The sequence below is a fragment of the Hyperolius riggenbachi genome, chromosome 8, assembly GCF_040937935.1.
Source record: "Hyperolius riggenbachi isolate aHypRig1 chromosome 8, aHypRig1.pri, whole genome shotgun sequence".
NCBI lineage: Eukaryota > Metazoa > Chordata > Amphibia > Anura > Hyperoliidae > Hyperolius > Hyperolius riggenbachi.
Window position 1 is genome coordinate 961511 of NC_090653.1, and position 14103 is coordinate 975613.

The following is a 14103-nucleotide window of genomic DNA, read 5'->3' on the forward strand; positions in this document are numbered from 1 at the left end:
CAAGTGCGTCAATCCTCGCTGATCGCCGCCTCTCCCCTGCCCCTCTCATCTGCCTTCACAGAGAGGGGCGGCGGAGAGGCGGAGATCCGCGCGGCGTTCGACGCACATGGAGGAAGAGCTACAGCTCATAGCTCTGCCTCCAGGAAGAGCAAAATCCACGACCAAGAAAGTCGCTGGGGGGGATTTGGGGGTCTTTAACTACATTGGTGGGTGACCGGAATTCAGGGTGCTGAGACTGGCCAGTGGGGGGAGGAAGCTGGGACAGTTAAGGTTTGCCATAATAGTGGTGGGGGTTAACGTTAGCTGTGGTTGGGGGTGTGAAGGTTAGCGGTGGGGGGGGGGGGGGTGGCTAGGGTTAGCAATGAGGGGGGAGTTGTTAAGGTGAAGCATCAATAGTGGGAGGGGTCAGCATGAGAATAGGGATATGTGTTATCCCTTACCCTGTAAATGTAGAATCCTGGTAAATTTACCAATATGCTACTATTGAGTTTCCTAGCTGCCCGGATTTCCCAGGTACGCCAGTGATGCACTATTCTGAAAAGCTGTGTGCTGATCCGTTAGGGAAATGGGCTTTGGATTTGTTTTACTTATGTAGTAATTTGTCTATCAGCACTTGGGGAGGGTTTGGGGAGCTAAAAGAGGAAGAAGCGGATGGACCAGAAGGAGGTGAACCTTCTACTGCTTCAGTATGTGCTACAAAGGAAGTAAAGTGTGGTGGTAATAATATAAAATGCATGCTAACCAATACTAGAAACCTTTCAAATAAGATTGGTGAACTGGAGATGCTGATGAGAGATGATGACTATGATATTGTAGAGGTAACAGGAACATGGATGGGTGCTAGCCATGATTGGAGGTTACATTTGGAAGATTACAGTGTTTTTAGAAACAATAGATCCGATAAAAAAGGAGGGAGGGTCTGTATGTTTGTTAAGACTTCCATTGGGCAGCTCTCTCCCTTGGCTGCGCCTCCTGCCGTTCCCCCCGCCTCCCTGCAGGCTTTCCTTAGCTGCCATTGGGCAGCTCTCTCCCTTGGCTGCGCCTCCTGCCGTTCCCCCCGCCTCCCTGCACATTATGAGAGGTCTCTCAGTGCAGCTACATGACTCAGAGGTCACAAAAGTGAAACCACCATTGCGGCCCACAGGAGCGGCGGTTTTTGTGGCTACCTGATCCGCTCAGCGTGTGGATCTAGCAACCTACCTTTTGTTGCATTTTTTGAGCCCACCTTGGGCTCTCTTTAACTCAGATGTTAACTGAACCAACCAGGGGAGATGCTCTGCTGGATTTGGTCATTTCAAATATTTTATTACTTTTTGTGGTTGAACTTGATGGATGGATGTCTTTCTTCAAGCAGACTAGCTATGTAAGGATGAAGCAGCTTCTCAGGCAGGGCCTAATGACTCATACTAGAATGATGATAACAAGAAGCCATTCCTGTATGCTATAGACACAGGACAGCTTCAGCATTTCATACCTTTAGCTTCTGAATCATCGTCAGTTGTCAGTTCTGCCTCATCCACCCGCTTAATCCAAAGCAATGTATCGGGACTGTAAACCAGATGACCTGAAAAGGGCGAAAGCAGGCATGAGAGGCAACAGATACGGAAGCAGGAAATTTGGGCGCATGAGGCAGGTGTACAAGAAGGGCGCCACCATTCACTCCCATATTAAATATCATTTAACAGGCGCTGAACAGGAAAAAAGGGCGCCCGTTATAATTTATGCTTTCAAACTGCATCTGTGATAATTAATGTTTCCCAACTTCGCCGGCGACCAGTAATGTTTACCCAGAAAATAATATTTATAGTTTTGAGTTAAATCGTAACGTAATATTTAAATAATCACTTTTCATAAATCATTATTTTCAACATATAAAGCCGTCATCAAATAAATCGTAATATACTTTTTTTGTTTTTATTAACACTCTATAAAACATTATTATCCACCAAATAAACTGCGCAACAACAAAATCATATATCGTTTTTCACACTTAATACTTATAAAACACTATTATCCATCTGATAAACCAAGCAATAGTTAAATCTGTCAAATAATGGTTACAAACATACTAAACATATCTATCGTATTTAAAGCGGACCCAACCCCCCCCCCCCCCCCCCCCCCCCCAAAAAAAATATGTTTTAATTCAAAATATTTAGTTGTACCACTCTGACACATAAAAAGTTAAACACTCCTTCAAGCCTATGAACATTTCAGTGCATGCTTTTCACCCTTCTCTTTTCATTACTAGGGTTATACAGGTGGCAGCCATTACTTCCGAGCTTAGTAGGTGGTTTTAGATCATGGGTGTGTTTGTCATCAGCTACCCTCCCTCACAGGGGCGTCGTCTATGTGAAATCTCACACAAGCTGAGATCACCTCCCCTGTGATATCATCAGTAGCAGCCTGTCTTTTGTTTACGGTTAGGGTCGGTGCAGAACGTGTAAGACCGGCGTGGTGGGTGGCAGCTAGTCAGTGCAGAACGTGTGAGACAGGCGTGGTGGGTGGCAGCTAGTCAGTGCAGAACGTGTGAGACAGGCGTGGTGGAGGGGCAGCTAGTCAGTGCAGAACGTGTGAGGCAGGCGCGGTGGGTGGCAGCTAGTCAGTGCAGAACGTGTGAGACAGGCGTGGTGGGTGGCAGCTAGTCAGTGCAGAACGTGTAAGACAGGCGTGGTGGGTGGCAGCTAGTCAGTGCAGAACGTGTGAGACAGGCGTGGTGGGTGGCAGCTAGTCAGTGCAGAACGTGTGAGACAGGCGTGGTGGGTGACAGCTAGTCAGTGCAGAACGTGTAAGACAGGCGTGGTGGGTGGCAGCTAGTCAGTGCAGAACGTGTGAGACAGACGTGGTGTGTGACAGCTAGTCAGTGCAGAATGTGTGAGACAGGCGTGGTGGGTGGCAGCTAGTCAGTGCAGAACGTGTGAGACAGGCGTGGTGGGTGACAGCTAGTCAGTGCAGAACGTGTGAGACAGGCGTGGTGGGTGGCAGCTAGTCGGAATAGAACGTGTGAGACAGGCGCGGTGGGTGGCAGCTAGTCAGTGCAGAACGTGTGAGGCAGGCGCGGTGGGTGGCAGCTAGTCGGAATAGAACGTGTAACACAGGCGTGGTGGGAGACAGCTAGTCGGTGCAGAATATGTGAGACAGGCGTGGTGGGTGACAGCTAGTCAGTGCAGAACGTGTGAGACAGGCGTGGTGGGTGACAGCTAGTCAGTGCAGAACGTGTGAGACAGGCGTGGTGGGTGGCAGCTAGTCGGAATAGAACGTGTGAGACAGGCGCGGTGGGTGGCAGCTAGTCAGTGCAGAACGTGTGAGGCAGGCGTGGTGGGTGGCAGCTAGTCGGAATAGAACGTGTAACACAGGCGTGGTGGGAGACAGCTAGTCGGTGCAGAATATGTGAGACAGGCGTGGTGGGTGACAGCTAGTCAGTGCAGAACGTGCGAGACAGGCGTGGTGGGTGGCAGCTAGTCAGTGCAGAACGTGTGAGACAGGCGTGGTGGGTGGCAGCTAGTCAGTGCAGAACGTGTGAGACAGGCATGGTGGGTGGCAGCTAGTCAGTGCAGAACGTGTGAGGCAGGCGCGGTGGGTGGCAGCTAGTCAGTGCAGAACGTGTGAGGCAGGCGCGGTGGGTGGCAGCTAGTCAGTGCAGAACGTGTGACACAGGCGTGGTGGGAGGCAGCTAGTCGGTGCAGAATATGCGAGACAGGCGTGGTGGGTGACAGCTAGTCAGTGCAGAACGTGCGAGACAGGCGTGGTGGGTGACAGCTAGTCAGTGCAGAACGTGTGAGACAGGCGTGGTGGGTGGCAGCTAGTCGGTGCAGAATATGCGAGACAGGCGTAGTGTGTGACAGCTAGTCAGTACAGAACGTGTGAGACAGGCGTGGTGGAGGGGCAGCTAGTCAGTGCAGAACGTGTGAGACAGGCATGGTGGGTGGCAGCTAGTCAGTGCAGAACGTGTGAGACAGGCGTGGTGGGTGGCAGCTAGTCAGTGCAGAACGTGTGAGACAGGCGTGGTGGGTGACAGCTAGTCAGTGCAGAACGTGTGAGACAGGCGTGGTGGGTGGCAGCTAGTCAGTGCAGAACGTGTGAGACAGGCGTGGTGGGTGGCAGCTAGTCAGTGCAGAACGTGTGAGACAGACGTGGTGGGTGGCAGCTAGTCAGTGCAGAACGTGTGAGACAGGCATGGTGGGTGGCAGCTAGTCAGTGCAGAACGTGTGAGACAGACGTGGTGGGTGACAGCTAGTCAGTGCAGAACGTGTGAGACAGACGTGGTGGGTGGCAGCTAGTCAGTGCAGAACGTGTGAGACAGGCATGGAGGGTGGCAGCTAGTCAAAGCAGAACGTGTGAGACAGGCGTGGTGGGTGGCAGCTAGTCAGTGCAGAAACGTGTGAGACAGGCGTGGTGGGTGGCAGCTAGTCAGTGCAGAACGTGTGAGACAGGCGTGGTGGGTGACAGCTAGTCAGTGCAGAACTTGTGAGACAGGCGTGGTGGGTGGCAGCTAGTCAGTGCAGAACGTGTGAGACAGACGTGGTGGGTGGCAGCTAGTCAGTGCAGAACGTGTGAGACAGGCATGGTGGGTGGCAGCTAGTCAGTGCAGAACGTGTGAGACAGACGTGGTGGGTGACAGCTAGTCAGTGCAGAACGTGTGAGACAGACGTGGTGGGTGGCAGCTAGTCAGTGCAGAACGTGTGAGACAGGCATGGTGGGTGGCAGCTAGTCAAAGCAGAACGTGTGAGACAGGCGTGGTGGGTGGCAGCTAGTCAGTGCAGAACGTGTGAGACAGGCGTGGTGGGTGGCAGCTAGTCAGTGCAGAACGTGTGAGACAGGCGTGGTGGAGGGGCAGCTAGTCAGTGCAGAACGTCTGAGAAGGGCATGGTGGAGGGGCAGCTAGTCAGTGCAGAACGTGTGAGACAGGCGTGGTGGAGGGGCAGCTAGTCAGTGCAGAACGTGTGAGACAGGCGTGGTGGAGGGGCAGCTAGTCAGTGCAGAACGTGTGAGACAGGCGTGGTGGGTGGCAGCTAGTCAGTGCAGAACGTGTGAGACAGGCGTGGTGTGTGACAGCTAGTCAGTGCAGAACGTGTGAGACAGACGTGGTGGGTGGCAGCTAGTCAGTGCAGAACGTGTGAGACAGGCGTGGTGGGTGGCAGCTAGTCAGTGCAGAACGTGTGAGACAGGCGTGGTGGGTGGCAGCTAGTCAGTGCAGAACGTGTGAGACAGGCGTGGTGGGTGACAGATAGTCAGTGCAGAACGTGTGAGACAGGCGTGGTGGGTGGCAGCTAGTCAGTGCAGAACGTGTGAGACAGGCGTAGTGGGTGGCAGCTAGTCAGTGCAGAACGTGTGAGACAGGCGTGGTGGGTGGCAGCTAGTCAGTGCAGAACATGTGAGACAGGCGTGGTGGGTGACAGCTAGTCAGTGCAGAACGTGCGAGACAGGCGTGGTGAGTGGCAGCTAGTCAGTGCAGAACGTGTGAGACAGACGTGGTGGGTGGCAGCTAGTCAGTGCAGAACGTGTGAGACAGGCATGGTGGGTGGCAGCTAGTCAGTGCAGAACGTGTGAGACAGACGTGGTGGGTGACAGCTAGTCAGTGCAGAACATGTGAGGCAGGCGTGGTGGGTGACAGATAGTCAGTGCAGAACGTGTGAGACAGGCGTGGTGGGTGACAGCTAGTCAGTGCAGAACGTGTGAGACAGGCGTGGTGGGTGGCAGCTAGTCAGTTCAGAACATGTGAGACAGGCGTGGTGGGTGAAAGCTAGTCAGTGCAGAACGTGCGAGACAGGCGTGGTGGGTGGCAGCTAGTCAGTGCAGAACGTGTGAGACAGGCGTGGTGGGTGGCAGCTAGTCAGTGCAGAACGTGTGAGACAGACGTGGTGGGTGACAGCTAGTCAGTGCAGAACGTGCGAGACAGGCGTGGTGGGTGACAGCTAGTCAGTGCAGAACGTGCGAGACAGGCGTGGTGAGTGGCAGCTAGTCAGTGCAGAACGTGTGAGACAGACGTGGTGGGTGGCAGCTAGTCAGTGCAGAACGTGTGAGACAGACGTGGTGGTTGACAGCTAGTCAGTGCAGAACATGTGAGGCAGGCGTGGTGGGTGACAGATAGTCAGTGCAGAACGTGTGAGACAGGCGTGGTGGGTGGCAGCTAGTCAGTACAGAACGTGTGAGACAGGCGTGGTGGGTGGCAGCTAGTCAGTGCAGAACGTGTGAGACAGGCGTGGTGGAGGGGCAGCTAGTCAGTGCAGAACGTGTGAGACAGGCGTGGTGGGTGACAGTAAGTCAGTGCAGAACTTGTGAGACAGGCGTGGTGGGTGGCAGCTAGTCAGTTCAGAACATGTGAGACAGGCGTGGTGGGTGACAGCTAGTCAGTGCAGAACGTGCGAGACAGGCGTGGTGGGTGGCAGCTAGTCAGTGCAGAACGTGTGAGACAGGCGTGGTGGGTGGCAGCTAGTCAGTGCAGAACGTGTGAGACAGACGTGGTGGGTGACAGCTAGTCAGTGCAGAACGTGTGAGACAGACGTGGTGGGTGACAGCTAGTCAGTGCAGAACGTGTGAGACAGGCGTGGTGGGTGGCAGCTAGTCACTGCAGAACGTGTGAGACAGACGTGGTGGGTGACAGCTAGTCAGTGCAGAACGTGTGAGACAGGCATGGTGGGTGGCAGCTAGTCGGAACAGAACGTGTGAGACAGGCGTGGTGGGTGACAGCTAGTCAGTGCAGAACGTGTGAGACAGGCGTGGTGGGTGACAGCTAGTCAGTGCAGAACGTGTGAGACAGACGTGGTGGGTGGCAGCTAGTCAGTGCAGAACGTGTGAGACAGGCATGGTGGGTGGCAGCTAGTCGGAACAGAACGTGTGAGACAGGCGTGGTGGGTGACAGCTAGTCAGTGCAGAACGTGTGAGACAGGCGTGGTGGGTGGCAGCTAGTCAGTGCAGAACGTGTGAGACAGCCATGGTGGGTGACAGCTAGTCAGTGCAGAACGTGTGAGACAGGCGTGGTGGGTAGCAGCTAGTCAGTGCAGAACGTGTGAGACAGGCATGGTGTGTGACAGCTAGTCAGTGCAGAACGTGTGAGACAGCCATGGTGGGTGACAGCTAGTCAGTGCAGAACGTGTGAGACAGGCATGGTGTGTGACAGCTAGTCAGTGCAGAACGTGTGAGACAGGCATGGTGGGTGACAGCTAGTCAGTGCAGAACGTGTGAGACAGGCATGGTGGGTGGCAGCTAGTCAGTGCAGAACGTGTGAGGCAGGCGTGGTGGGTGGCAGCTAGTCAGTGCAGAACGTGTGAGACAGGCGTGGTGGAGGGGCAGCTAGTCAGTGCAGAACATGTGAGGCAGGCGCGGTGGGTGACAGCTAGTCAGTGCAGAACGTGTGAGACAGGCGTGGTGTGTGAAAGCTAGTCAGTGCAGAACGTGTGAGACAGGCGTGGTGGGTGACAGCTAGTCAATGCAGAACATGTGAGACAGGCGTGGTGGGTGGCAGCTAGTCAGTGCAGAACGTGTGAGACAGGCGTGGTGGGTAGCAGCTAGTCAGTGCAGAACGTGTGAGACAGGCATGGTGGGTGGCAGCTAGTCAGTGCAGAACGTGCGAGACAGGGGTGGTGGGTGACAGCTAGTCAGTGCAGAACGTGTGAGACAGGCGTGGTGGGTGGCAGCTAGTCAGTGCAGAACGTGAGACAGGCGTGGTGGGTGGCAGCTAGTCAGTGCAGAACGTGTGAGACAGGGGTGGCAGCTAGTCAGTGCAGAAAGTGTGAGACAGGGGTGGTGGGTGGCAGCTAGTCAGTGCAGAACGTGTGAGACAGGCGTGGTGGGAGGCAGCTAGTCAGTGCAAAACGTGTGAGACAGCCGTGGTGGGTGGCAGCTAGTCAGTGCAGAACGTGTGAGACAGGCGTGGTGGGTGGCAGCTAGTCAGTGCAGAACGTGTGAGACAGGCGTGGTGGGTGGCAGCTAGTCAGTGCAGAACGTGTGAGACAGGCGTGGTGGGTGACAGCTAGTCAATGCAGAACGTGTGAGACAGGCGTGGTGGGTGACAGCTAGTCAGTGCAGAACGTGTGAGACAGGCGTGGTGGGTGGCAGCTAGTAAGTGCAGAACGTGTGAGACAGGCGTGGTGGGTAGCAGCTAGTCAGTGCAGAACGTGTGAGACAGGCGTGGTGGGTGGCAGCTAGTCAGTGCAGAACGTGTGAGACCGGCGTGGTGGGTGACAGCTAGTCAGTGCAGAACGTGTGAGACAGGCGTGGTGGGTAGCAGCTAGTCAGTGCAGAACGTGTGAGACAGGCGTGGTGGGTGGCAGCTAGTCAGTGCAGAACGTGTGAGACAGACGTGGTAGGGGGCAGCTAGTCAGTGCAGAACGTGTGAGACAGACGTGGTGTGTGACAGCTAGTCAGTGCAGAACGTGTGAGACAGGCGTGGTGGGGGGCAGCTAGTCAGTGCAGAACGTGTGAGACAAGCATGGTGGGTGGCAGCTAGTCAGTGCAGAAAGTGTGAGACAGGCGTGGTGGGTGGCAGCTAGTCAGTGCAGAACGTGTGAGACAGGCGTGGTGGGTGGCAGCTAGTCAGTACAGAACGTGTGAGACAGGCGTGGTGGGTGACAGCTAGTCAGTGCAGAACGTGTGAGACAGGCGTGGTGGGTGGCAGCTAGTCAGTGCAGAACGTGTGAGACAGCCATGGTGGGTGACAGCTAGTCAGTGCAGAACGTGTGAGACAGGCGTGGTGGGTGACAGCTAGTCAGTGCAGAACGTGTGAGACAGCCATGGTGGGTGACAGCTAGTCAGTGCAGAACTTGTGAGACAGGCGTGGTGGGTGGCAGCTAGTCAGTGCAGAACGTGAGACAGGCGTGGTGGGTGACAGCTAGTCAGTGCAGAACGTGTGAGACAGCCATGGTGGGTGACAGCTAGTCAGTGCAGAACGTGTGAGACAGGCGTGGTGGGGGGCAGCTAGTCAGTGCAGAACGTGTGAGACAGGCGTGGTGGGTGGCAGCTAGTCAGTGCAGAACGTGTGAGACAGCCATGGTGGGTGACAGCTAGTCAGTGCAGAACTTGTGAGACAGGCGTGGTGGGTGGCAGCTAGTCAGTGCAGAACGTGTGAGACAGGCGTGGTGGGTGACAGCTAGTCAGTGCAGAACGTGTGAGACAGCCATGGTGGGTGACAGCTAGTCAGTGCAGAACGTGTGAGACAGGCGTGGTGGGTGACAGCTAGTCAGTGCGGAACGTGTGAGACAGGCGTGGTGGGTGACAGCTAGTCAGTGCGGAACGTGTGAGACAGGCGTGGTGGGTGGCAGCTAGTCAGTGCAGAACATGTGAGACAGGCGTGGTGGGTGGCAGCTAGTCAGTGCAGAACGTGTGAGACAGGCGTGGTGGGTGGCAGCTAGTCAGTGCAGAACGTGTGAGACAGGCGTGGTGGGTGGCAGCTAGTCAGTGCAGAACGTGTGAGACAGGCGTGGTGGGTGACAGCTAGTCAGTGCAGAACGTGTGAGACAGCCATGGTGGGTGACAGCTAGTCAGTGCGGAACGTGTGAGACAGGCGCGGCAGGTTAGTCAGTGCAGAACTTGTGAGACAGCCATGGTGGGTGACAGCTAGTCAGTGCAGAACGTGTGAGACAGGCGTGGTGGGTGGCAGCTAGTCAGTGCAGAACGTGTGAGACAGCCATGGTGGGTGACAGCTAGTCAGTGCAGAACGTGTGAGACAGCCATGGTGGGTGACAGCTAGTCAGTGCAGAACGTGTGAGACAGGCGTGGTGGGTGACAGCTAGTCAGTGCAGAACGTGTGAGACAGTCATGGTGGGTGACAGCTAGTCAGTGCAGAACGTGTGAGACAGGCGTGGTGAGTGACAGCTAGTCAGTGCAGAACGTGTGAGACAGCCATGGTGGGTGACAGCTAGTCAGTGCAGAACGTGTGAGACAGGCGTGGTGGGTGACAGCTAGTCAGTGCAGAACGTGTGAGACAGCCATGGTGGGTGACAGCTAGTCAGTGCAGAACGTGTGAGACAGCCATGGTGGGTGACAGCTAGTCAGTGCAGAACGTGTGAGACAGGCGTGGTGGGTGACAGCTAGTCAGTGCAGAACGTGTGAGACAGCCATGGTGGGTGACAGCTAGTCAGTGCGGAACGTGTGAGACAGGCGTGGTGGGTGACAGCTAGTCAGTGCAGAACGTGTGAGACAGCCATGGTGGGTGACAGCTAGTCAGTGCGGAACGTGTGAGACAGGCGCGGCAGGTTAGTCAGTGCAGAACGTGTGAGACAGGCGTGGTGGGTGGCAGCTAGTCAGTACAGAACGTGTGAGACAGGCGTGGTGGGTGACAGCTAGTCAGTGCAGAACGTGTGAGACAGCCATGGTGGGTGGCAGCTAGTCAGTGCAGAACGTGTGAGACAGCCATGGTGGGTGACAGCTAGTCAGTGCAGAACGTGTGAGACAGGCGTGGTGGGTGACAGCTAGTCAGTGCAGAACGTGTGAGACAGCCATGGTGGGTGACAGCTAGTCAGTGCAGAACTTGTGAGACAGGCGTGGTGGGTGGCAGCTAGTCAGTGCAGAACGTGTGAGACAGGCGTGGTGGGTGACAGCTAGTCAGTGCAGAACGTGTGAGACAGCCATGGTGGGTGACAGCTAGTCAGTGCAGAACGTGTGAGACAGGCGTGGTGGGGGGCAGCTAGTCAGTGCAGAACGTGTGAGACAGGCGTGGTGGGTGGCAGCTAGTCAGTGCAGAACGTGTGAGACAGGCGTGGTGGGTGACAGCTAGTCAGTGCGGAACGTGTGAGACAGGCGTGGTGGGTGGCAGCTAGTCAGTGCAGAACATGTGAGACAGGCGTGGTGGGTGGCAGCTAGTCAGTGCAGAACGTGTGAGACAGGCGTGGTGGGTGGAAGCTAGTCAGTGCAGAACGTGTGAGACAGGCGTGGTGGGTGGCAGCTAGTCAGTGCAGAACGTGTGAGACAGGCGTGGTGGGTGACAGCTAGTCAGTGCAGAACGTGTGAGACAGCCATGGTGGGTGACAGCTAGTCAGTGCGGAACGTGTGAGACAGGCGCGGCAGGTTAGTCAGTGCAGAACTTGTGAGACAGCCATGGTGGGTGACAGCTAGTCAGTGCAGAACGTGTGAGACAGGCGTGGTGGGTGGCAGCTAGTCAGTGCAGAACGTGTGAGACAGCCATGGTGGGTGACAGCTAGTCAGTGCAGAACGTGTGAGACAGCCATGGTGGGTGACAGCTAGTCAGTGCAGAACGTGTGAGACAGGCGTGGTGGGTGACAGCTAGTCAGTGCAGAACGTGTGAGACAGTCATGGTGGGTGACAGCTAGTCAGTGCAGAACGTGTGAGACAGGCGTGGTGAGTGACAGTTAGTCAGTGCAGAACGTGTGAGACAGCCATGGTGGGTGACAGCTAGTCAGTGCAGAACGTGTGAGACAGGCGTGGTGGGTGACAGCTAGTCAGTGCAGAACGTGTGAGACAGCCATGGTGGGTGACAGCTAGTCAGTGCAGAACGTGTGAGACAGCCATGGTGGGTGACAGCTAGTCAGTGCAGAACGTGTGAGACAGGCGTGGTGGGTGACAGCTAGTCAGTGCAGAACGTGTGAGACAGCCATGGTGGGTGACAGCTAGTCAGTGCGGAACGTGTGAGACAGGCGTGGTGGGTGACAGCTAGTCAGTGCAGAACGTGTGAGACAGCCATGGTGGGTGACAGCTAGTCAGTGCGGAACGTGTGAGACAGGCGCGGCAGGTTAGTCAGTGCAGAACGTGTGAGACAGGCGTGGTGGGTGGCAGCTAGTCAGTACAGAACGTGTGAGACAGGCGTGGTGGGTGACAGCTAGTCAGTGCAGAACGTGTGAGACAGCCATGGTGGGTGGCAGCTAGTCAGTGCAGAACGTGTGAGACAGCCATGGTGGGTGACAGCTAGTCAGTGCAGAACGTGTGAGACAGGCGTGGTGGGTGACAGCTAGTCAGTGCAGAACGTGTGAGACAGCCATGGTGGGTGACAGCTAGTCAGTGCAGAACTTGTGAGACAGGCGTGGTGGGTGGCAGCTAGTCAGTGCAGAACGTGTGAGACAGGCGTGGTGGGTGACAGCTAGTCAGTGCAGAACGTGTGAGACAGCCATGGTGGGTGACAGCTAGTCAGTGCAGAACGTGTGAGACAGGCGTGGTGGGGGGCAGCTAGTCAGTGCAGAACGTGTGAGACAGGCGTGGTGGGTGGCAGCTAGTCAGTGCAGAACGTGTGAGACAGGCGTGGTGGGTGGCAGCTAGTCAGTGCAGAACGTGTGAGACAGCCATGGTGGGTGACAGTAAGTCAGTGCAGAACTTGTGAGACAGGCGTGGTGGGTGGCAGCTAGTCAGTGCAGAACGTGTGAGACAGGCGTGGTGGGTGACAGCTAGTCAGTGCAGAACGTGTGAGACAGCCATGGTGGGTGACAGCTAGTCAGTGCAGAACGTGTGAGACAGGCGTGGTGGGTGGCAGCTAGTCAGTGCAGAACGTGTGAGACAGGCGTGGTGGGTGGCAGCTAGTCAGTGCAGAACGTGTGAGACAGGCGTGGTGGGTGGCAGCTAGTCAGTGCAGAACGTGTGCGACAGGCGTGGTGGGTGACAGCTAGTCAGTGCAGAACGTGTGAGACAGCCATGGTGGGTGACAGCTAGTCAGTGCGGAACGTGTGAGACAGGCGCGGCAGGTTAGTCAGTGCAGAACTTGTGAGACAGCCATGGTGGGTGACAGCTAGTCAGTGCAGAACTTGTGAGACAGGCGTGGTGGGTGGCAGCTAGTCAGTGCAGAACGTGTGAGACAGCCATGGTGGGTGACAGCTAGTCAGTGCAGAACGTGTGAGACAGCCATGGTGGGTGACAGCTAGTCAGTGCAGAACGTGTGAGACAGGCGTGGTGGGTGACAGCTAGTCAGTGCAGAACGTGTGAGACAGCCATGGTGGGTGACAGCTAGTCAGTGAGGAACGTGTGAGACAGGCGTGGTGGGTGACAGCTAGTCAGTGGAGAACGTGTGAGACAGCCATGGTGGGTGACAGCTAGTCAGTGCGGAACGTGTGAGACAGGCGCGGCAGGTTAGTCAGTGCAGAACGTGTGAGACAGGCGTGGTGGGTGGCAGCTAGTCAGTACAGAACGTGTGAGACAGCCATGGTGGGTGACAGCTAGTCAGTGCAGAACGTGTGAGACAGGCGTGGTGGGTGGCAGCTAGTCAGTGCAGAACATGTGAGACAGCCATGGTGGGTGACAGCTAGTCAGTGCAGAACGTGTGAGACAGGCGTGGTGGGTGACAGCTAGTCAGTGCAGAACGTGTGAGACAGCCATGGTGGGTGACAGCTAGTCAGTGCAGAACTTGTGAGACAGGCGTGGTGGGTGGCAGCTAGTCAGTGCAGAACGTGTGAGACAGGTGTGGTGGGTGACAGCTAGTCAGTGCAGAACGTGTGAGACAGCCATGGTGGGTGACAGCTAGTCAGTGCAGAACGTGTGAGACAGGCGTGGTGGGGGGCAGCTAGTCAGTGCAGAACGTGTGAGACAGGCGTGGTGGGGGGCAGCTAGTCAGTGCAGAACGTGTGAGACAGGCGTGGTGGGTGGCAGCTAGTCAGTGCAGAACGTGTGAGACAGCCATGGTGGGTGACAGCTAGTCAGTGCAGAACTTGTAAGACAGGCGTGGTGGGTGGCAGCTAGTCAGTGCAGAACGTGTGAGACAGGCGTGGTGGGTGACAGCTAGTCAGTGCAGAACTTGTGAGACAGGCGTGGTGGGTGGCAGCTAGTCAGTGCAGAACGTGTGAGACAGGTGTGGTGGGTGACAGCTAGTCAGTGCAGAACGTGTGAGACAGCCATGGTGGGTGACAGCTAGTCAGTGCAGAACGTGTGAGACAGGCGTGGTGGGGGGCAGCTAGTCAGTGCAGAACGTGTGAGACAGGCGTGGTGGGTGGCAGCTAGTCAGTGCAGAACGTGTGAGACAGGCGTGGTGGGTGACAGCTAGTCAGTGCAGAACGTGTGAGACAGCCATGGTGGGTGACAGCTAGTCAGTGCGGAACGTGTGAGACAGGCGCGGCAGGTTAGTCAGTGCAGAACTTGTGAGACAGCCATGGTGGGTGACAGCTAGTCAGTGCAGAACTTGTGAGACAGGCGTGGTGGGTGGCAGCTAGTCAGTGCAGAACGTGTGAGACA

General features: G+C 56.0%; 1 protein-coding gene across 9 annotated transcripts in view; it reads right to left on the bottom strand.

Moving 5' to 3' along the window:
* Positions 1-14103, bottom strand: part of LOC137528617 (uncharacterized) — a 111921-nt gene that overhangs the window by 57865 nt on the left and 39953 nt on the right. For all 9 annotated transcript variants that reach the window (XR_011023441.1, XM_068249972.1, XM_068249969.1 and 6 more), the window contains one exon: positions 1475-1564. Coding sequence is in view for 8 of the 9 variants with exons in the window: in XM_068249972.1 (XP_068106073.1) it covers positions 1475-1564 (90 nt within the window). In the remaining variant the exon portion in view is untranslated. The remainder of the gene's footprint in view (positions 1-1474; positions 1565-14103) is intronic.